Source organism: Scophthalmus maximus, chromosome 11 (genome assembly GCF_022379125.1).
Source record: "Scophthalmus maximus strain ysfricsl-2021 chromosome 11, ASM2237912v1, whole genome shotgun sequence".
Taxonomy (NCBI): domain Eukaryota; kingdom Metazoa; phylum Chordata; class Actinopteri; order Pleuronectiformes; family Scophthalmidae; genus Scophthalmus; species Scophthalmus maximus.
In genome coordinates this window covers 6,121,868-6,146,660 of record NC_061525.1, presented here as the reverse complement: position 1 = coordinate 6,146,660, position 24,793 = coordinate 6,121,868, and the positions used below count along the sequence as shown (strand labels likewise).

The following is a 24,793-nucleotide window of genomic DNA, read 5'->3' as shown; positions in this document are numbered from 1 at the left end:
CTGTTCTTTTTGCGGCCACAACACAATGGAGGCATGGTGCCGTCAGCGCAGGACAACACACTGTGTGATTCTGTGTGTGTGGCTGACGGACAGTGTCGGGGTGTTAGATAACAGTGATAAAACGTGAATGTCACATGTTTCAGTGTGTGTGCGTGTGTGAATCTGTGTGCGCGTGCGTGTGTGTGTGTGTGTGTGTGTGTGTGTGTGAGAGTGTAAAGATGTGTCGTCTTGTGGATTGACTTGAGTGCGTGAGCACACTGTGAGTCACTTTTGTCAGAGGAGTCATTCTCTGTTGAGTGTCAGAACCGGAGTCACAGCGTTCGGGCCCCTCCAGAGGAGGCCCGGCCTCTCGGAGGCAGCAGCTCAGCCCGTCACACCTGGACCTCGGCAGGACAGAAAACAATCTTTAGACATAGATCACAAATAACCAGAGCCCGACCGACATGGACTTTTTAGGGGGCTGATACTTATGTTAAAGAATTCCTGATACAGATACGTCAACCAATATATATATATTTTCGCAATGATAAGGGTTTGATAAGATGTCGAGATCGAACCCTTGTGAGAAAGACGTTAAATTGAGGCTTGTCATTCTACAGTTTAAAACATACACTTTATTATAAATATTTATGAATGAAAAGACAACACAAATGAAACCAAACATATGGAACTTTCATTAAGACAATAAACAGAAATGCGCAGCATCGTTATTCTCATATCGACAAACACAAACGCCCACGCTGTAACAGCAACAGTTTAAATGTAACCGAGACGTAGACTTTTTTAGACATCTTCCGACCTACAAATCACCCAATCAGTGCCCACTGTTCCCACCTGTGTTCATTATGTTCTACAAAAACTATGTCACAAAATACCGTAGCTCGACTCCCCCCAAAAGTCTTGAAACAATAGAAGACACGCTGGAAGCCATTTTAACAACACCAGTACGCGTTAGATGGAGAGGGTCGCTGAGATTTATGGACACAACTGCTTGATGAAACGTAGCAGAGACACTGTTTGTCGTCAGGTTTTGGCATCGTTATTTCTTTCGTACCATTTGTAATGTAATTTTTTTCCCTCTCTCGTCAAAAAGCACACACTGACCCCAAATCTAATCATCATACTGTTGACAGAGAGATCACGTTACCCTACGGAAACTATTACCCTCACACTATTCCCACTGCAGTTCGAGCTCTCGCACCAACGTTATGCACCACTCAGCACGCTGAGCAGGGACTTTTTGGTTTCAAAAGACCTCTAACGTTACTGCTTCACACGTGCGTGTTGTTTCGATTTTTTCCCCCCCGTCCAGGTTTGAACAGGACCTGCACCTTCTCGTGTGAAGCTCATAACCGCAAAGGAGTGGCCACGTCTGGATCAGGCACCATCACTGGTAGGTGTCGCTCTTCCGCCATCCTTTTTTGGATAAAACCTATCCTGATTTTAAAACTGTTAATCGCAAAAGCCCTTTACTTATCCTCTCTTTTCGGCGGCTGTGGTTTCCTTGTCTGCAGTTCTGCCCTCACAGCCTCACAATCTGAGGGCCGTGGAGATCACTCGCACCAGTCTCCGTTTATCATGGCAGCCGGGCTTCGGAGGGGACTACCCCATAGTGCGCTGCTCTGTTCAGGTGAGACAACGGGAGATCAACGCGGGGGGGGGGGGGGGGGGAGGGGAGAATACCACGAGCAGCCGAGAAAAACGGGCCTGGAAAAATCCCTGCAACTGTTTGACCTGCATGTGAAATGAACTCATCACTCACTCTCTGTTTGTGGGACCGGGGTCGCACCTTTTCCAGGCCTAATGCTAAAGAAAAGAGCACTTGCTTTTCTTTTCTTTCCTTCCCTTCGCTCGTCCTCTAGCCCGCCCTGCTTTAATCGCGTACAGTGGATCAGGTTTCGCTCTGGGAAAGTGGCCCTCTCCTCCTATGTAGCACCACTCCCTCTCTCCCGTTCTTTGTCAACGTCTCTCTGCCACTAACCCTGCGATGTGGCCACTGCAGTTCGCAGCACAGACGAGGAACAGTTTTTCTCCGGGGGGGAAGAGGGAGCAGTGCAGCACCACCCCTAAACGTCTGGTTCTAATAAAGCTGCCCCCCCCCCCCCGCCCTTCCCCTCAGTCTTCCCTCAACCCCTCACCCTCACAGGGGAACGAGGCGAGGGGCCAGCCTCAGCGGAATGGGGCAAAAATCCAAATTGAACTGTTCTTTGTGGGGCACGGGGAAACAGGGAAACGGAGAGAGACAGAACCGTTAGAGAAAGAACGAACTGTAAAAGAAAGAAGGAAAGAAAGGTCGGTTGGAGAAAGCAGGAACAGTCAGTGGCAGCAGGTACCGTGGGTCTGAGCCATGCGACGGGAATGCAGGCTGAAGTGTGACTCAGGGCTGAGCTGTACAATTAGATTAAACACACTTGTTTACAGGCTGCATGGTGATTCATCGAGTCAGCATTGACTCTCTCTCCCTCTGACACACACACACACACACACACACACACTCACACGAGCATTCATACACTCCTCATTCATATAGCGTACTATTCCTTGTGATCACACCCCTTTACTCGGGCCGCGAGGAAGCATTGCCCGCTGAGCTGCGTACGTGACATCTGAATACCGCCGTTGTTTCCAGAGTTATTGTCAAAGCAGTGCGTCGCACAGCGCCTCATCTCACTTTTAGTTCCATTGTTTATACATTTCGGCCTGCGAAAAGTGCAGACGACGACGAGCGACGAGCCAGCGCAGCAGGGAACAATGGTTCAGACCAGCGACTTTAATGTGGTTTTAAAATTGCTGCAGTCGAGGACTTTTTTTTCCACCCCGAGTTCCTCTTTATTAGAGTGTTTCACCGCCGAGGTTTTGCAGAGGCAGCAGGTTTCTGCCTGTGATTTTGGATTAATGAGTTCTGCTTTCTCGGTGCACCTTGCTGAGCCTGGGTTAGGTTCAGAACGGCAACAAAGCAGATTCGATACCATTTTTGACAATTAACACACAGTGATCTTCCTTCGCTCCCACCGTTGTGCTCAGACTCCAGCCTCTTAACTTTTTTTGCCCACAAGGCCTCAAAAACAATAATGTCTGTTACATAGGGAAAAACAACTTCTTTCTAGTTTTGACTTGTGCATTCAAAAATGTAAATCTTTCCTATTGTGTCCTCTGGAAATAGATAATTGTTTGTTATTTAAAAGCCGTAACATAAATCATTTTCACAAAAAAAAGGAACACAACATATCACCAATTTAGTTAAAGGATGAAAGCAACAAACTTTGTTGTATTAGTTATTGTCAGATTGGCACTCTCAACATATGTTGATATCCAATATTCACACATTTTAAGAACTTTATTTTAAGATGTTGATGATTGATAGTAATAACTTCATGCTGGTGGCATTAATAGTGTTAGTGCAGATCACATTTCCTATTTGAATCCAGGTGCTTTCTGTCATTTCTGTTGTTGTTCGGCATTTGTTTGTTTTTGTGCAGTTTTGGTTCTGTGTTTTGCTTTATCTAAAATTGTGAACGTGTTGGAATCGATTTATCAGTTCTTCCTCCGAAAGTGACTTTTGCACTGAAAGAACAGTGTCCTCTTCCTGTTTGTGCCAGAAAGCAGTAAAAACACATAACAAACAGACCAAATCTGGCAACACAATCTTAAACCCACTGTAAAAAGCCAAATTGAAGTCTGTTATCTCCGTGTTCCAGGCCAAACACTCGGGAGAGCTGTTGGCCGCAGGCCCAGATAAGATGATCCACAACCAGAACGTGAACATCCCACCAGCCGCCCACCTCATCGGGGACCTGGAGCCCCACAGCCTCTACAATGTCAGGGTGGCCTGTGACAGCAGTCAGGGCCCGTCCGACTGGTCGCCCTGGATGGAGCTGCGCACCAAAGAAGGAGGTGAGAGCCCTCCCGCTTGAGGAGCTGCTTGGTTTCACCCTGTGTGTGGGACCAGTTTCTTCTGAAGCGAGTCGAGGTCAAGGCTGCGTCCTCTGGCTACTGACTGAGGTTCCAGTCCCAGTCTCCTCCCGGCCCTGCTGTGTGCTCTTACCAGCGACAAACGCTACGCGACAACTAGTGCGCACAACTAAGTGTTGTGGTTTGTACCCAGGAATATTTCATTGAACTCTGATGTGATATGCTTGCATTTGCACCTTTGCACCTGAATGTTCACACCATTAGAATCTTGCCGTATTCTTTTTTTCCTTCTTTTTACTGCTGAATCTACCCGGCGCCAGGAGTTGTATTTAACAAGAGCAAAGTCTTAGTCAAGTCCAAGTCATGTCAAAAGTCTCATAGGCAACTTTTTCATGACTAAGATAATGTCTTGGCTTTAAAATTATGGCTTTGCGAGGCCTGGCTGCTCCTATCTTGTTTATTTTTTGTTGTTCCAGGATTCTAGCAGTTCAGAATTGTGACTCAGGTCCTAATGTACAGATTTGATATTAACTGTTGTTGCTCAGGAGGTACTTTATGGTTGTGTGTGTTCTGATGTTATCTTGTGCTTTGGGCTATCTGTCTATCTGACTCTGTTCTATTATGCCTTGATTTCAAGCCGTCATCCGCTCCATAAAGTCTCCCACAGTGGCCCCTGGTAGACAACAGTCACATTCATTTCATTAAGCTGTGGGAAAGACAGCTCTGAAATAGCGTTGCTCTTGAAGCGTCTAAAGGAAGATTCTGGGCGTGTTTTTAGCTGAATTGGATTCATTGGGTCTGTTCGCCCGCACTTCAGCTTCATTCTAAGTGAGCGGGAACAGACTGTATGATAAGAAGGAGTCGGCGAATCGAGTTACTGTGCTGTGTTAGTCATAATACGCCTTCCTGTGCCCCTTCACCTTAGTCTGTGTTTATGAAAAAATACCAGACACGAGTCGCTGCTCCAGATGTAAACCTTTGAGGTAGAAGGCAGACTGGCATTGAAGGGACGGAGTATGTGGAAAGGGAGGGAGGGAGGGAGGACGTTAAATTCTCCTGAAAGGCTTCAGTTAGGATCGCTGTCCCAACTGTAATGCTAGGCTGGTGTGTGTGTGTGTGTGTGTGTGTGTGTGTGTGTGTGTGTGTGTTTGAGTTTAAACTGAGGTGGGATTTTCCATGCCAGCTCATGCTGTCTCTATCCATGGAAATAGAGTTTTACTAAGAGCAGAGATAGGCCAAGGGAGGGATGACCGGGGCTTTCCATAATGGAAGCTGCTCACGATCTGAAAACACGGCATTTCTCACGAACAGCGGAGGAGGAGGAGAAGTAGCACTCTCTGTAAAGGAGAAGGACGAAGTGTGGTTTTGAGATTCTCTTGTTGCCGTCAGGACTTTCAGGGTTTCAGTTCTTCATTCAGCAAAGTTAGAATAGTCTTGGTTTCAGTTCAGTGCATGGAAAAAAACAAATTGTAATATAGTATTTTCTTTTCGTGCCAACTGCAGCTGCTCTCTTACACTTGTTCTAATGAGTCAGAGTATGAAGGAAAAAAATGCAGAAGATCAGATTCAGCTGGTGGTCAAATGCAGTTCGAGAGGCATGGAAGGTCAAAGGGAATTGATGAATGAAGCAGAGAGGTGGCGTGTTGTCAGCTCAGCACATCTTTTCCACTTCCCTCACTGGAGACTGTGACAATTCTCCCATTAGTCTTTGTCGTTGACTCATTTTTCAGACTCGTTTTGCTCCCGTTGTTTCTCATTAATGAATTGTGCAACTACTGTATGTACTATCCGGAACATGTGTCACCCTGGCACAAATCTCCCCCATTTGCTGCTCCATCGTCTCCTCCCGAATGCAGAACAGACTCTTCGTCCTTCTCCTGCCAGCACTTTTTCTGTTTTCATTTCCATCCTCCACCAAGTAGAACGGCGGAACCTGCTCTCAACAGTGCTCTCAAACACCACTGAGGAATTTATTTCCTGCATCTCAAAACAAGCTGAGCAAGTTTTTAACTTTTTTTCTGAATCCAGTCTTTCAACTTCACCCCTTCATCCCCCCCCCCACCCCCACCCATTTTTTTGACCTCAGATGACCTGTGAGCACAGAGCTATAGGCACTGTGGGAAAAAAAAAATAGTCGGTTGATGATGGGAGTAGTCAAGGGATGGATGGGTCGGAGGACTAGGGAATAGGGGGAAATGGGGGAAGGGAAGGGGGGTCTTTGAGAAAACACAAATTTTGCTGTTTTCCCAAAGTCCACTATTTTCCCCAGAGGATGAGAGCACAGAAAAAGAGGGGGAGGGATTGGCCGGTGGGAGAGGAAGAGAGACGGCCCACGTCACCCTCCTAATCCTGAAGCCGCAGCGGGATGATGTCTTACATCGGCTTTCTGTGAACGCTTTTTTCCTTTCGCCTCCTCAAAATAGTTCCACAAAAAGTGCATCTTTCCAAAGCACAAAATAAAACACAGCGCGCGAACTACAACTGGAGCGTCACAACTCTGGACGTGGTCATTAAACTCTTGACACCGTCACGCCGCATTCAGTGTTGGATTGAGGAACCCCTGTTTCCTGTAAGTCACGCCAGAATGAACCCAGAGTTACGGGACACCAAAAACTCGCCCACTCTGACGGAAGCAGGTCGTGACGACGTGTCACAGTACACACGCGCATTCACGCATTCGTCACACCTAGTTCCATTCAATACCACTGCCAGCAGAAATGCGACAACTCTCACTGAGCGACAACAGTCCGCTCCGCCCGCAGAAATCGAGGTGTAGTGCTGGCGTTGGCTTCATTAATGGAGAACAGTCCCCAGATCCCGGAGTCATGAGTCAGTCTTTGGCTAAAGGACGACCCCTTTTCCATCCACGTCAATGATCCATGTCAATGTATTGCGCAGAAAAAATGTTTTTTTAAAGCGTCCAATCATGGTTTCCGACAACAGATTGTGAAACAGTGGGCGGCCTTGGATGCAGACGTTAACCTTCGCCGTTGTGAACTAATTGTGCCTCAGAAGTGTTTGCTCCTCAGCCTACATTGCCAAGCCAGGGTCGCTTTCATGTGGAAAACAAAGGAGCAACATGAAGCATTTTTCTCTCTCTCTCTCTCTCTCTCTACGTTTCACAAAAAAACACCAGCGCACTTTTTTTTCTTCCTTTAGAGGCTTCGCAAATCGTGCAACTGGATATTTTTCAAATCAGACTTGGGTTTCCCCCCCTCCTCCTTAAAGTTTTACGTCAACAATTCAAATCTTTGTTCACTTGGACTCATAATAACTCCATGACGAAAAAGAGAGAGAGAGAGAGAGAGAGAGAGAGAGAGACGAACCATAGGGAGGGGCAGTGAGGGAGAAGAAAAATTGGAGAGAAGGAGATGGAGTCATGTTGGATGGGAGACATGGAGAAAGAGGTGGCGAGGGGAGGAGATGGAGAGAGAAAGAGAGCGGGTAGGCAACAAAGAGGTGGAGGAGCAGGCAGAGAGAGAGAGAGTGAGAGACCGACAGACGACGGAGCAAAGGTGGAGACGACGAACTTCTGGAACAAACTTGACTTGGAGCTTGTTTTTGTTGCCGCTGGCAGAACAGGGACCACATGTGGAAACAATCACGCTCCAAACGCTTCCTGATAACATCATCCATAGGCTGGGCCATGTTTCCCAAACTCACACTGACGTGTGCGTGCGTGCGTGCGAGTGTGCGCATGTGTGTGTGTGTGTGTCAAGCTGGTTTTTGTGACTTTGAAAGGCCTGCAGAGTGAGAAGCAAAGACAAAGAGAGCCTTAACTCAAACACCGACAAAGGAAACGAGAACTTTTGTTTCCATGCGAAAAGGTTCTTGGATCTCTGTGCTATCCGGAGCATCAATCTCTCTCTTTCTCACACACACACACACACACACACACGCACACGCACACACACACACATACGCACACACGCACAAATTCCTCACACTTTTCCTAGTATGCTATTCAGCTAGGTTTTCTCTCCACTGGGTATATCTGCTGCCAGCGGCCTTTTTTTTTGGGCTCCCTGCTCCACAGAGCCAGAAAAGAGAAGAGGCAGACGGGAGAGAGAACAAAGCAGGAATAGGGATGGAGTCCGGGCAGCGTGAAGGAGGGGGACACAGGCCTCAGCATGTGTCCATTTTAGTCCGTCCAACCATGCCGACACTGGCTTCTGAACTCAGCTTCTCGCCCCTGTCTGTGTTGCCCTCAGCCGGACTTTTTTGTCCTAATAAAGCAGAATTCTCCACATTCTCTGACATCTTTCCCCCACCCAGCCCCCCCAGCTGTTGTAGTTATCCACACCCTAGAGGCTCCAGGCTGTCAAAACAACACACGCCTGGCTGACCCCCAGCCCACTGACCCCCCGACCACTGGGCCTGCACTTACACACCGCCGACTCACATATTCATATCCAAAATCTTTTGGACACTGCACCCGGAGCCCCATGCTCCCTGCAACAACTCGGCAACCCAAAAGGTCCCCCGTGAAATGCCTTCATGTCCCGTTTTGTTTGGTTCTTTAGTGCCAGAAAACCCACCTGTTAACGTGACCGCGGCGCTAAACGGGACAGAGGTGCTGATGGCGTGGGAGGGGCCTCCGGGGAAGCTGAACGGAGACCTACAGGGCTACAGGGTGGAGTACAGCACGCCTGCCACACAGCAGGTCAGTCAGGGAAACACAAGGCCAACTGGTTCCGACCGCGTTCATCAAATCGTCAGACACTGACAGAAAATCGGCTCGATACCGACCGTTTCGCTCTTTTCTTTTGTTGACAGGTGGTCGTTGACGCTGGATTGGACACCGAGCTGTCCATCAATCTGTCCGTCCCACTGTCCAACGTGTCTTTTCGAGTGTGCGCCTACACAGGGGCCGGGCATGGACCCTGGACCCCCACGCAGACTCTGACGCTCATTGCTCCTGGTGAGCGAAAACTCAAAACTACTATTTCACTTCTAAAGTATTGAATAACACCACGTTTTATAGGTTGAAGTCATAAATGATCATATGTAAATAATACGTTGAATAATGTAATTCTCAAATTTATAAAGAGTACACATCTACATTGATGCAAGAATGATTGGTGAAATAGAAAACAATTGCTTACTCTCATTTTGTAATCAATCGTTTTCTTGAGAATCTCATTATCAAGAAGCATAAGCATGTATGTTTGACATTTTTTACAAAACAAATGATGAAGGTTTTCCTGCTGAAAAACCAAATTATTTACAAAGGCTGTTTTTTCTTTTATTCCCACAGAAATGGAGGAGTTTAGAGGTGAGTAGTGACCGGGGATGACCAAAGAGATGAGTTACTCAGTGGCCATACTGATATTGGGATGGTGGAAGTGAGCTCATGGTGTTCACTGGACTTCTCTTTATCATTCTATGGGTTCCTCAATGATAGTTCCTTTCTCTGAATTCCAGTAGAAGAAAGGGAAGGAAGAGAAAAAAGAGAAGAGAGGATCCCAGTGAGACAGGGGAAAGGGGAAGAGGGGAAGAGGGGTGTGGGGGGGAGCATCATAAATATTTATCACAGGCAGGAACAGTGCAGCATTGCTGTTTGCTTAGTCTAATAGATCCAGACAGACAATTCAAACAACAAGAATGGCAGATAAAAAGAAGAAGAGGAAAAAAAAAAAGAGTCAGGGAAAGTTGGGGGAGGACGAGTGTGAATGGGAAGAAAAGAAGATTAAAAACCAGTGGGCGGAGGTTGTGAGTGTTCAGCAGTAGCGTGCGGGGGTGGCTGATGAAGGAACTCACACAAAGTACATGTTTTGAGAATTTGGAGAAAAAGGAGCATATATTTAGTAAGAAAATAAAATAGTTCGGTTTAGTTTGACACGTATGGACACATACATGAAGCATTTTTACCCCATAATAATGATAATAATAATAATAATAATAATGCTGAATATGTATCTAAGAAAGACACGCTATGTTATGACAAGGGTGTAACAACATTTCAAGTAGGTGTATGAACTTACCTTTCATTACAACCCTTGAGGACGACACTGTAATTTCACATTGGTGTCTTTACTGTTATATTACCCAGCATCTGTAATGGATCCTGAAGTCTTCCCCTAAGGTGACATATAGCAGAAATAACTTATCGGGCCCGTATAACTAAATATTTTACAGCGTAATCTATTTAGTCGATGGAATACATGTAAATTTTTTCGACTGCATGTGAAAAGGCTTACATTGCTAAACTGTCTCCTGTCTTCTGTCCACGCCCCTTCCCTCAGGTCCGTCGTCACCCCCGGCCTTTTCCTGGCACTGGTGGTATGTGGTGATGGCCATCGCCGGCGCCGTGGCCATAGCTGTGCTCATGGCTGTTTACGTGGCCAAGCTGCGGCGCAAGGAGACGCGCTTCGGGTGCGTAGGCTGCTGGGGCTCCTCGTGGGCAGAAGGGAGGAACTCCGTCGCTGTGCCAAACCAAAAAGAAAATGTTTTTCAGTTGTTGTTCTTTTCATTTCCACGGCCGAGTTGAGTCACTTATGCGGAGCATTTGGAGGGCGTAGGAGCCGTCTGTTTTGAAAGACCACCAGTCATTCTCGCGAATTATGGAGCGATGCCGTACTCGCCCAGCTGTGTTTATGTATCTGCTGGACTGACTTCTCATTGTGTTTTGCTCTGTTTTGTATGGTGTGTGTGTGTGTGTGTGTGTGTGTATGCATATACAGAGAGGCCTTTGAACCCATGATGGAGAGTGGAGAGCTGGTGGTCAGGTACCGCGCTCGCCGCACCTACAGCCGCAGGACGACAGAGGCAACATGTGAGTTCCTGTCTCTGCCCCAGCATGTTCCTCCGAAAGATGACAGTTAGTGTTTGAAACCCACTGTCCCCGCAGCACTAGGACGCACTGTGAGTAGCGTGCCCCGACTTGCCTCTGTCCCAGCTGAAATACCCCCTCAACATTTCACCTTTGGGGAGTAGAGTAGGTGTTTCCAGTCCCGTCCAGGTGGAGTGACAGCCCGGTACTGGTGGACTACAGCAGCGGTTTGCATCCCGTCAACAGCAGCCCCCCCCCCCCCCCCCCCCCCCCCGCGGGTCCTCACGATTACAGACAGGGATACGTACCTGTACACACAGGCTCAGATTTCACACAGCTGGGTCACATTCAAGCCGTAACATTGTCCCTGGCGCATGCACAATACTTGTAGACACCTCGCACACGAGTCTCAGCTTGCCTCAGTCCCGCGGAGGCCGGGGGAGAGACAAAACTGGAGACAAGGAGAAAAAAAATGGATTCAGTGAGTAAAATGAGAGGAGCCAAGAGGAAGAGATGTGGAGATAATGTGCACTCTGAGTGAACGGTGAGAAGCACACGGGGAATAAGAGGAAAGGGTCAGATTGGGCGGGGGGGGGGGGGGATTTGGGCGGAATTTATTGTTGCTGATGTGGACCAGTAATTTTGGCCAATTCTCAGGACAAGGTCAAACCCGGGGGCTCCGGGTCATTGCGAGCATTGGCTAAGGGCTGGTCACGCCAGCATGTGTTGGAACATGCCTGTGGACTGAGCGCATTGTTTTCTGACAGAGGCGGCAGATTGATAGTGTAGCGGCAGCTGGAGGAGGGAGGGGAAGGGGAGGGTGGTCTCCACGAACATGTCGGTGCCTTGTCATGTCCTGGCCCAGATGTGAAGGCAGAGCTGACGTCTGCTGCTCAGCGCGGGAACACGCCGGTGACAGCCAGATGGCTGAGGGGGCTCGGTATAAATCCTCTGACCTCATCTGCTCACCACAACCTGGTCCCCGCAGGATCGCATGGTCCCACACCTGAGAAAACGCTCGGAGCGGACAGGAAGGCCCCGGATCAGATACGCTCTGCAGCTTATCGTAGCCCTGTTTGGTTTTTGATTCATATTTCAACGGGGCTTCATTCATTATTTGTCTGGTTTCGGTGTGGAGTCTGCATGCCCCTCTCACACAGTCCAAAGACACGCAGGTCGGGGTTATGATTGATTCTTCTTAAAGAAAAGGCACCTTCATTATAATACACACAGAGCTTATTCAAAAGTGTCGTACAGGCAAAAGATTAGAAGAAGGAAAATATATAAAAACACAGACAGGTGCAGTAAAATTGCAGACCAATATTTAATGACTAAATCATGAAAACTAAAAAAGATTGAATGCCCTTTTTAACGGGCTTGTTTTAGCTCAGTTTATTTTCATTGTTATTTGAGTCTGGCAGTGTGTGTATTAACACTCTGTTTTTGGCCCAGTGTGCGTTGTGGTTTTGGGAAAGCATGGGAAGGGTGCTTGACACAAATCGGGCTGTTTTTCTCTCTCTCTCTCGTTTCGATGTTAGTCATTAAAGTGCTTCGGTGCTCCGAACACCGTTAAAATGCCTTCCTTTTCTTTTTTTCTGCCCCCCTCCTCAGTGAACAGCCTGGGCATCAGCGACGAGCTGAAGCAGAAGCTCCAAGATGTGATGGTGGACAGACACAAACTGACCCTGGGGAAGACCCTGGGAGAAGGTAGAGCTTTGTTTCTAGGACAGCCTGGTGTTAAAAAATGTACCGTATCAGTACAGGGAGTGTCTGACAAACAGCACGGTGAACTAGGAAATCGCGCGAACTTTTATATCAGGGCACAGTACGTATTCTTATCTGGCAGAGCACCAATGGTTGTTTTTCTACTTATCTCCAGTGATTTCCTTTGACACCAATATGTTCTGACCCTTGGTATATTGTAACAGTTTGCAGTGGGATAAAAGCCCTGTTCACTGCAGGGGTCAGTAAAGTGCCTCTGAACTGGGTGATTGAATGTGTTCTTCGTGTCCCTTTCTTCAGGGGAGTTCGGCTCCGTGATGGAGGGGCTGCTGACCCAGGAGGAGGCCGCGCTCAAAGTTGCTGTCAAGACTATGAAGAGTGAGTGGACAGCGGGCGCACCCAGCAGTCACCACAATGAAGCCCTTCATGTGGGGGAACACAGGCCATTTGACGGACAGTCCCTCCGGGGGCCGAAAAATTAGGGTTTGGGGCAAAAATCTCAGTTTTTGATCAGCAAACAGACAAAGACGCAGCTTGTGGGAAATGTTGGCAGGAGAAGACGTTTGAACCCATATAAACTGTAGTGCCAAAGTAAAGGCAATTGTGCAAAACATTTTTGGACAAGATTAAGAGAGGGAGACAGCAACGCCCTCATCTGTACAAGGTTACGACTGGTGAAAAAGTTAAAAGAAAACATTGAATTGAATGCGTATGAATTCATACCTTAATAAATCCAGGAGCCAAAACAACCCCAGAAGTGAAAGCAGTTCCTGCTCGGGCAACCTCTCAGGCAGTGTTAGAGCTATTTGTTTTTCCCTATTCTCGACACCAAAGCACTTCACGTCTCACCTCTGCACCGTCTCCTCTCCAGTCGCCATCTGCACCCGCTCAGAGATGGAGGACTTCCTCCGTGAGGCTGCCTGCATGAAGGAGTTTGACCACCCCAACGTAATGAGGCTTCTGGGTGAGTCACGGTTTATCCAGCTTGGCACATCAAGGGGCACTTCTCACCTGTAGTCCCCCAAGTCGTGGGTTTCTTTGCCCTGGTTTTGAGATAGAATCTGTGGAGAAGAATACACCTAAGATTCAGAATTACATTTTCTTTTCTTTTTTTAAATCAGCAATATGTCTTCATAAGAGCAATGCCCAATTATCTAAGGATAATCCTCAAAGCAGTTTTCAGGGGAATCACTCTCGATTTACTGCATCGCTTGTCGAAGCATAATAGCGACACCTCCCGTTAAGACTAGATGTTCATGAAGGCTCATATCTCGAAACCCTCGAAACTATTTTTACGGCTAAATAGCGTCAAAGGTAACAGAGGTGGGTCAAACGATGAATGTGCAGAACATTAATGCCGCCTATGTGTATAATTCTGAGCAGAGGTGTTTTTTACAGGTGTGTGTCTGCAGACCGTGGAGAGTGAGGGTTACCCCTCCCCTGTGGTCATCCTGCCCTATATGAAACATGGTGACCTGCACAGCTATCTGCTATACTCGAGGCTGGGAGACTGTCCTGTGGTGAGTCCGATCATAAACAGTGAAAGCACACACACACACACACACACACAGAGACACACAATTTGACAGCGTAATGGGTTCAGGGTGTATAAGTTCACTAGAGTGTCAGTCAGCAAACTGGGTTCCAAAGTTCAACGTAGATGCGAATACATTTTTCCACCCACACCTTGTACCTGTACATCATGAGATCACGAAAAACACGAGATGTGCGTACGTCCTCGGTCTCTGCAGTTGTACTTATTAATGGATGAAGTGGTTTTTGGAATCCACAGGCCGTCATACGCAATAAGTCAGACTGAGAATCACGACCTGCTAATCGAAACAAGATTTCTGTTTGAAACGTCCATGAGTTTGGCAAACTCAAAGTTCATGAAAAAAAAACACGGTGGTGCTTGAGCCCCATCAAGCACCCCCCCCCCAAAAGGACTCAGACTCCTCACAGGCCCTGACAGGGAGGAGCTCTAGTGCCCTCTGCTGGGCACAAATGAAACACCGGCTGTGGTGGACGTGTGAGTAAAAGCCCTTTCTCTCGGTGATGTCCCGCAGTACCTCCCGTCTCAAATGCTGGTGAAGTTCATGGCCGATATTGCCCGAGGGATGGAGTACCTCGGCAGCAAGAACTTCATCCACAGAGACCTCGCTGCTCGCAACTGCATGTAAGCACAATCTCTGTTTTTTTTTCCTCCACCATGACCTAACCTAGCCCTCTGCTCTCTCAGTTCCTGTATGTGTTCTCACTTCTTTCTCTTTACGTTTTTTTTCCTTTACTCTGCATGCAGTGTCAGAGAAATTTGGGGGAGGGGCAGCCCAGAATAATAAGATGCAGGAGGCGTGCAGACAGAGATAGAAAAGTTTTATATTCTGCAAGATTATCCTATGCTGTGTATATTAATCTTCATTTGCAAAGTTAATATGCCTGTCAAAGAAATGTATTTGGGTACAAGCATACAATATCCCCAAAATGATATATCTAATAATAGTAAAAGTGCCTCCGAGTTGTACTTATTTGCAGCACGCCATCAATTCTTTTCCAAATACAGCACCGTAACACTGTCTGTCTCACTCTGTCTCTCTGCCTCAGGCTCAATGAGAACATGAATGTGTGTGTGGCCGACTTTGGCCTCTCCAAGAAGATCTACAACGGCGACTACTACCGACAGGGGCGGATCTCCAAGATGCCTGTCAAGTGGATCGCCATCGAGAGCCTGGCTGACCGCGTCTACACCACCAAGAGTGACGTGGTGAGTTCATACCCTCCCATCTGGGGGAAACAACGGCTTTTGCTTTTGCCACGCAGCACATCTGCCTTTTTCCTCTCTACAGGGGTCCTGATAATCACTAGCAGATTATGGGTTTCTGTTGTGTGAAGGTTACTAGAATGTTAAAGTGAAGGGCGTGTCCACAGTTAACTCATCAACAGTGTGACCCTTCAGGAAATGAGGATAAGTCAATACAATGTCCTCAGAAGTAACACAAAACAGTTAGATAGAGATGGGATAGCTGGTTATATCTCTACATAGACTGTACGTGTGAGGGGCCCTGGTTTCCATTCGCACGTGAAAGCATTGGTCATACAATGTAAGCGTTGAACATGATGTGCATTCTTCAGTAACCTGTGCATGAAGTCGGATGTCCGGGAAGCCTGGGGAAACGCGCCTGTGCTATTTCCATTGCCAGTGTTTGACAGGACCAGATTCATGTTTGAGCAGTGTGTGTGTGTGTGTGTGTGTGTGTGCGTGGCAAGGTGTGTGAGACCCAAAGGAATTCAAAACTCCTCAGCCCATTAACCCCCTCCCCTCTCTCCCTCTCTCTCTGTCTCTGTCTCTCTGTCTCTCCCTCAGTGGTCATTTGGAGTCACCATGTGGGAGATCGCCACGCGGGGCCAGACTCCGTACCCCGGGGTCGAAAACAGCGAGATTTACGACTACTTGAGACAGGGAAACCGTCTCAAGCAGCCTCCAGACTGTCTGGACAGCATGTGAGTGTTGGCTCCCTCGCTGCACATTCCTCACTAAACACGCTCAGCTGATGATGAAGGGCCCTTGACATTTTTTTCTCCTATCTGATTAGAAATACTTTGTTATTTTTCATAAAGCAATCAAGGCTAGGGGCGGGGGAAAAACTGTCCCCCTCTATCAGCTGTTCAGGAAGTGCAGTTGATGCATTAATTGTTTTCCTTATATTACATGTAACAAAAAAAACCCAAGGCAACTAAGGGACCTGTAAAAGTGTTACTGTTCAAACCCTTCGACAGTGTTGAAACATTAACTATACAGTGAACATTTCCTGGTCCTCTGCAGCTACGCCCTGATGTTCTCCTGCTGGCTGCTGAGCCCGAAGGACCGCCCTTCGTTTGAGTCCCTGCGCTGTGAGCTGGAAAAGGCCCTCGAGGATCTGCCGGACCCCCAGGACCCCGACGAGATCCTGTACGTCAACATGGATGAGTCCACCATGGAGCTGGGTGCCGTCGGTGGCCGCGACCCCATGGCGATGCCCTCCCCCCTCTGCCTGAAGGGCCTGGACTCCGTGACCACCGTGGAGGTCCACCACCCCAACCGCTACGTGCTCTGTCCCCAGCACGAGACCAACCGAGCCCTCTCCGAATCCCTGGAGAGCCTGGACATGCCGGTGTCGTCCTCCACTGCCACGCTGCCTCTACAGCCGTCCTGCCACTCCACCCCCAACCCCACCCCAGCTCCGACGCCTACAGTCGAGCCGCTGGAGGACAGGGAAGGGACCAGGAAAGTGCCCTGGCAGTGATCGCTTCACTTTTTAAAAGACTGACAAGACTGGTCATGGCCATGGTGTGCCATCCGCTCTCACCCTGTCCAAGAACTAAACCCGGCCTCTGACCGAAACCCGACGTGCCCCCCAACATACATGTACATATTTCGCACACACACAAGCAGCCGAACACATTCCAGCGAAGTGAAGGATTGGGATTATGTCTTTTGTCAACTCCGCTCTCTTCTAAAATGAGCACAATTACGAGAGAGTGTAAAAGTCTAAAGTCGGAGTAACACAGTTACCGATAGCAAACGGTGGGTGAACAAGTTTAGAGCACATGTTGCTGCCCGCACACACACACACACACACACACTGCAGCACAATCAGAGTAGTGAATTCCCAGTCGCTCTAGCAATAAAATACCATATCTGCAGGTCTACCTTTGAACAACACAGTGATCTCCTCCGTGTGACTAAGCTAAAAAAAAAAAAAAAAACAGCTCAGCCACTGCCAGACTGATTCCACAACTGAACAAACTCAGGGGCTTGTACTCCCCAGTGTGCAAGTCCCATCATGGAGGAATCGCACCGCCAGAGTAATGTGTTCCCCTAACGGAGAAACCTCAGCCATTTGTGCTACTGTCCCAACTCGGAGCAGCAACATCAACAACGACAACAGAAAGAAACAATCGGAGGATTGTTGGGGAGCAAAGGAAGCAGCAGAATCTCTTTCCCTGAACTTTCTGCTTTAACTTTAGACTGAAGAACAGCATCAACCTCTGTTGGTTCACAGCTTCATGGACCAATGTCATCCTTCATCTGAAGTTCACCATGCATGCAGACGATTTACCCAGTGGCGAATTTTGTGCGTGGAGGGGGATCACAACTGAAGGTTTTAAGTGATAACCAAAATCAGCAAAGAAAATTAAATTCCACTTTGGGCTTTAGAAGGGCTTTTTCCCGTGAAACTGTTATGAACAAGGAAACCCACAGCACCCCCGCCTCTTCTCGAATGGGTTTCACTCCTAGTCGCCGCATCAGGCACAAATGTGAAAGGTTTCCTCGCTGACGGGCGAGACGCCTGCCCGCTCCAACTGGTCGGTGCGTCGTCGTCATAACTCAGGAAGCTGAGACTTTGCTCTACAGGCACAGAGGTACAAGTCAACTCGAGAGGGCACAAACAATAATAAGGTTTGCAGGTGGACTGTGGAGGTGCAAGTCAAATCAAAAAGGGTACAAATGATAAAAGGTAGGCAGATGGACTGCGGGTAGGTACGGACATGACGGAGTTACCCGAGGCAAATGGTAGGATAAGCTCCTCACCTTTGCTTTTGGCACAAGCACAGTGTTATCACACATTTTGTAATTACTTTTTTTTGTTATGCTGATCTTTGTTTTTCTACAACTTTGCACTAATGTTTTTATATCAATGTATGGTTATAATTTGCATATCTTCTAAGCTTTTAAAAAAAAAAAAAATCTTTCCGTATATTCTCAGTCATTCTGTAGACAAACTTCAAACCCGTCCACATATAACAACTCGCATATTCGTCGAGGCAGAGAACGAGGCCTGTGAAAGCGTTGCCGAGCGCTGACCTCCTCTCGAGGGAGTGTTCTTCTATGTAAATGAGCACAAACTGGGAAACACGACTAACCTCGCCATCCGACGTCCCGATCCTGCCACTCTTTTATCCGGGTATAAATTTGTCTCGCGAGGTTTGGCACTGTAAATAGACTATTAGACTGTTACCAGAGTACCCGGGGGGGGGGGGGGGGGGGAGACAGAAAGCAGCAGCTGAAAACCGAATGTACGCGGAGATCATGCAAACCTCTGCTTTGGGGTCGCTCGGCTGCAACTTGGCATCATGCATGCACTTATTTTTTTTTCTTCATATGCTTGAGTTCATTATTCTGTCTTCGGAGGGGGGGCTAGACCATAGTCCAACACACACTTTGGGAGAATGACATTTGTTTAAATGCGGCGCTGTGTTTCTCAGTTGTATAAATCAATGGTACTTACATATTAGACAGTATACGGTGGAATGTCATACTCGTAGCATTACTGAATACCTTGTTAAGAGAACGAGTGCCTCTCTTGCAATCCTTTTGGGTACTGTATGCTCAGTGTGCGATAGTCCTGCACTGTTTTTTGGACCACAGACAGTGGGGCTGAGACTGAGGCGCCGGTCTAATTTCGTCGGTATGAATATTTCTATATATTAGTTGAAATGCAGCAGACACACTGTCTTATACCAACCAGGGTGTTCCAAACAGTCTGGTCCCTAAACTTGTCTGTTGACATAAACAAAAAACTGATCTTTCAAACAGGTTCCAGAGGAGAAAAACACAACCTGAAACTCCATCGTGATTTAATTCACTTCAGCATGAAATTGTCCGAATTTCACAACTTTACCAAGTGCCTTCAGAGAGAGCCAGTATTTGACATCACATGTAAATGTGAGAGTGGATCGTGATTCTCCGTGATCGTGCGTTGAATTGGGAGGAGACTGTACTATAACTGCCTTTATTATTGTCACTGTTATGATTTGTAAACAGATTTTTTTATATACAGTTCGTACAGTATTTTGTATAAGAAATAAATGTTCATCCGTGAATGAGATTTTATGTATTGATCTCCTTCATATCAAATGTGCTATTGGCATGTTCATTCATTCAATTAACCAGATGTGACACAGTACAGCAGATAATGAGGTAACCTTTTTTTCCTATTCAAGATTCATGTTCATACAGCAGGATTATTGATCGACACAGAGGCTGACATAGCAATGAAACATGTACAGAACGAATACATCAGTGTGTATCTATCTGTGTGTGTGTGTGTGTGTGTGTGTGTGTGTGTGTGTGTGTGCGTGCGTGCGTGCTCTCAGAAGTGGATGTAGGAGATCTGCACGTTGCCATCGATCTCGACCTTGTCGATCTCATTGAAGGACTGGAAGCGGTGGCAGAAGTCAAACAACTGCTGTCCATTCACAAACACCTTAAACCTCTGGTTCCCACAGCGAATCGACATCTGAGGAGCACAAGCAGACACATCAAGAGGCGGCGTGAGTCATGAGGAAAACCATTGAGGCCATGAACCACACTGAAATACATCAGGAGGACTGAATATACCGAGGGAGCGATAGACACTGCTTACATCAAAGTACTGTCCCTCCATGAAGGGGCTGGAGCTGAGCTCCCTCTCCTCCTGACCCCATTCGTTTCCGATCCTGCTGTTTCTCACCACAATGCCCTCCCTCACCCTGGGGTTCATGTGGAAAACGATGTCCTGGGATCTGCTCGCCACAAAGTTGACGGAAAATCTGAAACACACACACACACACACCCGAGAGAAAGTGTCAGTTAGGGTTGCCTTGCTACACTGTGGTGACGTTCATGCACACGCGCACAAACCCACCTGTCTGCGCCGTAGGGCACCATGCCTCTGATGATGAGGGTCCTCTTAGGGAACATCCCTCCTGGGATCATGTTGTAGTAGGGCACGGGCTTAGAACACAGAGCAAAAGCTTAATTAGACTGTTGATAACAATATTAAAAGTCGACAGCAACACCAGTGGCTCCTGGGAGGCAGAGGGCAACTTTAGTACAGTATGAGCCTACTGGTGTAACCTGAGGGGTGACGCCGGGGTTTCTTACCGAAATCAAAGATGTTTAACAGAGGCCATTAAAGTACACAGACTCAGCTCTACAATATTACACTCAAATTTCTTTGTCACAGCTGAAGTGACACCAGAGAACACCTTTTGCATTAATGGTGACACCATGACTGTAATGTCGCAGTGCAGTTCCCCTCTGTCACCACAAGAGGCCAGAAAGTGGACTACATGAACAGTGATGCAATGCTCAAAACCCTAACCCACCTCATGATGTCACTCACTCAAAGGTGAATATCAATTTGTCTCTGGCTCTAATTAGAGACTGCATATGAAGATGGACGACATGACAGCTTCCCAAAAGTGAACCAAAACATCTCTATCGCCCCCTGGTGGCTGGATGTAGTACATGTTCATAACCCCTTCGTCCTCGAGGAGGAGGGGTTAATGAAGTGGATCAAAATTAAAAGTCAAAGTCCATCTCAAATAAAAAAAATTCTCAAAGATGGTTTCTGTCAATTCACATAGTTCATGCAAACTCCGTATCCGGGATGTTTTGACTTAAGTTTTGCAAAGTGGGATTTAATGCAGGCACGTAGTCCATCCTTATATACAGTAATCGCGTTTAATGCGTAAGTATGAAACAAGTTTTACTTACGGGGTTGTAGACCGGCTGCCCACTCATAGACTAGAATCAGATTAACAGACACAAGGATGAAGTAGAATCACCAAAAAGTTCAAAAAATATGTCTGAAAATAGATGACGTCACTGATTTTTCATGCAATATTCTCACCGGCAGGTTTGATCCGGGGTATCCTCCCTAACAGAGGAAAGAATTGAATTAACTATTACAAAGTTTAATGTACACAAGCCTGACTGGTTTGGTTAGGTTAAATTTGTAAATAACACAAAAAGGAAAATAGAATATATATTATATAATTTCACATACCCCCATACCACCTCCCATCCCTCCTGGATATCCACCCTGCAAAGAGCAGAAAATGAAGATTTGATGTGATTTCATTCTATGTTATTTATCGCCATTTATTACATTTTTGACATGAATATGACAGACATCATACATTTCAGTTTGAGCACTGATTTTAAGATTATAAAACAAATTATTCATTTACCCCCATGTCACCTCCTGGATATCCTCCCGGCTGAAAAGTGGAGAACATGTTAAATACTTAATTCAATTTTGACAACAAAAATTCCATTCTGTCATGAACAAAATGCTTCATAAGTACACTCACTCCCATGCCTCCTCCCATGCCTCCTCCCATGCCGCCTCCCATGCCTCCTGGGTATCCTCCCTAAATACCAGCAAGGGTTAGTGAAAATCTGTGCAATATTTCACTGTATTGTATATGTATATAATGTTTTCCCTACAACATTGACGTACCCCCATGCCACCTCCTGGATATCCTCCCTGTTGACCAGTGAAAATGTTAAATACAACACGATGATGAATTTAATTACATTTTTCACATTATAAGTGGGCTGGTACTTACTTCCATGCCTCCTCCCATGCCTCCTCCCATGCCTCCTCCCATGCCTCCTCCCATTCCTCCTCCCATTCCTCCTCCCATGCCTCCTCCCATGCCTCCTCCCATTCCTCCTCCCATTCCTCCTCCCATTCCTCCTCCCATTCCTCCTCCCATGCCTCCTCCCATTCCTCCTCCCATGCCTCCTCCCATACCACCCTGAAAGACAAAACAGAAGTGAAAGATTTAACAGGTTTATTCTCTCCCACTCCTCCAGGATAACTGTTCATGCCACCTCAAGCAACCAGAAGCAGAAAGCATAAGTAAATTTTTTTTTGCCACAGCAGAGCCCAAAGCATTAAGCCAAAAGCTTCAGGGACTGTGGGGTCGGGGGTATCTCACCCCTATGACATTGATCGTCTGGACGGAAACATCTCCTGCAATCTGCATTGCACAAACTCGCTGCAAAGGGATACGGTGTTCGAAGGTGTAGAAGTCACTTCCATTGACTTTGATCTGCAAGAGAAAAAAAAAAATTCAGATATTGAGCAGAGCATCATTTACAGTGACATAGTTATGTATGGTCCTGTATCAAACAAATGTGTACAATAAATCTCTTTTCACAAAATTGGAAACTGCAAACAGCTGCAGCACTTTGAAAGCTAAAACAAGTTACTTGTTTAAATTATAGTTTATTGAAAGGTAACACCTTTTTCCAACACCCTATCTAGCATTTATAGCCAGTATATGACGACTCATTAAATGATTATTATATGCAACTCAATAATGATGTTGTAAAGCAAATATGTGTGATTATTAACATTTTTGACATCGAATAGAACTCCCGCTGTTGGCACCAATTAGTGGAAACTGGTGCATGAAGAGATAATGAATGACAACATAGAAAAAACACTGTTCGTGGGACAATCTGCTCACAACTGCTCTGTGTTATAAACTGTTGATTGCATGCTTGAAATCTTGGGTCCTTTCATAAGAACTACAAACAGATTAAAGCATGCGTGAACCTTGAACAAACTAACTCCAGGTGGCTCTGACCTGGTAGCCCTGGGAACTGGTGACGATGACCATTTCAAAGGCCTCGCCCTTGCTGAAGGGCATGCTGCGAACTTTCTCCTCTGAATCCCAGGATCCATTCTGACAGCTGTTGAAGACCACTTTGTCCCAGCCGTCAAATCGCGGGTTGAAGTGGAGGGCGATGTCGCTGGACTCGGACTCGCCGCACAGCAGGTTGATGAAGAACCTGCCCAGAGCAACAGGACGTCACATCACTGAGTCCTGAAGGGACGGTTGAGTGGGTTTAGTGTTGGGAAACAGGACGAATGCAAACGGCGCAGGTGCGGCCCGAGTGCAGAGGAACTGTCCCAACAAAGGAGCCGCAGAAGTCATAATACAGTCAAGAGTGCGCAGTGTTTACTTTGTCTGCTGATGGCCTGTAAAAACTCAGATATTACTGTTTTGAAAAGGGGAGGGACTAATGATAAAAGTAGAGCGTTACAAGTCTGCCTTGATATAGAACAATGCAAAGAAAGCGGCTCCACCCAGACTGTGATTACACAAGGTGTTCCCTCCATTTTTAAAAAAGGTTTTGGTTAATGATTAAGTGGGGGAAAAAAGTGTGGAGACTCATAACACATTCACATAGTTGGAAACCTGTAAAACAATATGGACTGAAAACACCCACAATTGTTCAGCGAACAAATCTGACCTCGAGTTAAGATTTATTTTAGATACAAAACAATATGACGGATTCATCCTGTCTAAACTCACCTGGTGATGTCGTCAGGGATGGACCCCTGGAGGTAGATGGACACCCCTTCCCTCAGGCCTCCATAGATGGGCCCCAGGTAGGGGATGCTCTGTGCATTGAAAAAACAACAACAACAACAACAACAACTCTCAACCACAGTGTACAGAGATAACAAACACAACACACGAGTCAGAATATGTGTCAGAGAAGCAAAGGATTGGTTTCACTGTCTATTGTCTTTGGACGTGGTCGGTCACGTGGGTATCTGAGTATGTGCTTTTACTTTTCAGATGAAGACTTAATGTAATAAAATAAAATGTACTGTTGCAGATTAAATCAGTGGTCACTTCCCTAAACGTTTGAGCTTGTAACAAACAGGTGGAGTGTCCTCGGCTTGTCGGTTGTTAAAATGTCCAACCTCTTCACAGACAGTTTCGTATAAGTAGATTTTTCGAGCTACATTTCCCCAATATTTCATATAAAATTGAAAAAAAGAGAAGAAAATCCCTTAATTTTGACCACTAAACTAAAAATAATTAAAGCAGTTAAACACACACCAGACATTTATGCTTCAGCATCAACAATGTTGGATAGGATCATTTCAGTCGCAATTTTAGAAGAATAAGTACTTTTACTTTCATACTTTAAATACACTTTGCTGATAATACGTCCATACTTTTAATTAAGTAGCATTTTAGAGGTTGTATTTTGAGCTTCTTGTTTTAATTCATGAAATGATTCGAGCTCTTCTGCAAGGAAATGCTGTCCTGACATCATATTCAATCTCTTACAGAATTTTTTTTAAAGAGAAAAATAAAAAAAACATATTGCAATTTCCAACAAATGAATTCACTGAATATCAACTACAAACAGTAACCAATGACAACTAATCTGTTGAGCCCAATATGACAGAATTAACTTTGACAAAGATTTTAGTCTGTGCTGTTAACCAGTATGTGATATATTTATGCTGCAAGCTGAACTACGTCACACTAACATCTTTCTTTAGCATGGCTGGTGAATAAATTTGAATCCAATTGTATTAGTGCTATGCATAACCTGCCGAACCATACACACAGGGACAATCATGTTTTTAAAAATTCAGCAGCAGCCAGTGCAGATACTTACGGGACCATAGATTGGCTGGTAGCCAGGAGGAGCGACAAAGGTCATGGCAGTAGTCAGTGAGATGGATGAACGAACGGAGACAGGAGGGTTTCGTCGGGAACAGTTCTCGGCTGGAGGCCTCGTTTTATAGAAGTGATGAGGGA

General features: G+C 46.4%; 2 protein-coding genes across 2 annotated transcripts in view; one reads left to right on the top strand and one right to left on the bottom strand.

The window, feature by feature from the left end:
- LOC118299712 (tyrosine-protein kinase receptor UFO) overlaps positions 1–19,272 on the top strand; it is a 26,934-nt gene extending 7,662 nt beyond the window's left edge. Inside the window, exons 5-20 of the mRNA XM_035623663.2 lie at positions 1,313–1,393; positions 1,515–1,630; positions 3,699–3,894; positions 8,436–8,575; positions 8,689–8,833; positions 9,170–9,187; positions 10,158–10,287; positions 10,596–10,687; positions 12,296–12,391; positions 12,707–12,784; positions 13,278–13,370; positions 13,805–13,926; positions 14,473–14,582; positions 15,008–15,167; positions 15,768–15,904; positions 16,227–19,272. Of these exons, the coding sequence (XP_035479556.1) occupies positions 1,313–1,393; positions 1,515–1,630; positions 3,699–3,894; positions 8,436–8,575; positions 8,689–8,833; positions 9,170–9,187; positions 10,158–10,287; positions 10,596–10,687; positions 12,296–12,391; positions 12,707–12,784; positions 13,278–13,370; positions 13,805–13,926; positions 14,473–14,582; positions 15,008–15,167; positions 15,768–15,904; positions 16,227–16,686 (2,174 nt within the window). The 3' untranslated portion in view covers positions 16,687–19,272. The remainder of the gene's footprint in view (positions 1–1,312; positions 1,394–1,514; positions 1,631–3,698; positions 3,895–8,435; positions 8,576–8,688; positions 8,834–9,169; positions 9,188–10,157; positions 10,288–10,595; positions 10,688–12,295; positions 12,392–12,706; positions 12,785–13,277; positions 13,371–13,804; positions 13,927–14,472; positions 14,583–15,007; positions 15,168–15,767; positions 15,905–16,226) is intronic.
- LOC118299713 (galectin-4) lies at positions 19,163–24,793 on the bottom strand. Its single transcript, XM_035623664.2, has 13 exons — positions 24,651–24,793; positions 23,543–23,631; positions 22,811–23,015; positions 22,157–22,270; positions 21,673–21,699; positions 21,524–21,583; positions 21,401–21,430; positions 21,217–21,252; positions 21,061–21,087; positions 20,925–20,954; positions 20,071–20,159; positions 19,810–19,975; positions 19,163–19,683 (listed from the first exon to the last, which is right to left on the bottom strand). Exons 1-13 carry the CDS (start codon positions 24,693–24,695, stop codon positions 19,537–19,539), a joined length of 1,065 nt encoding a protein of 354 aa, XP_035479557.1. The 5' UTR covers positions 24,696–24,793; the 3' UTR covers positions 19,163–19,536.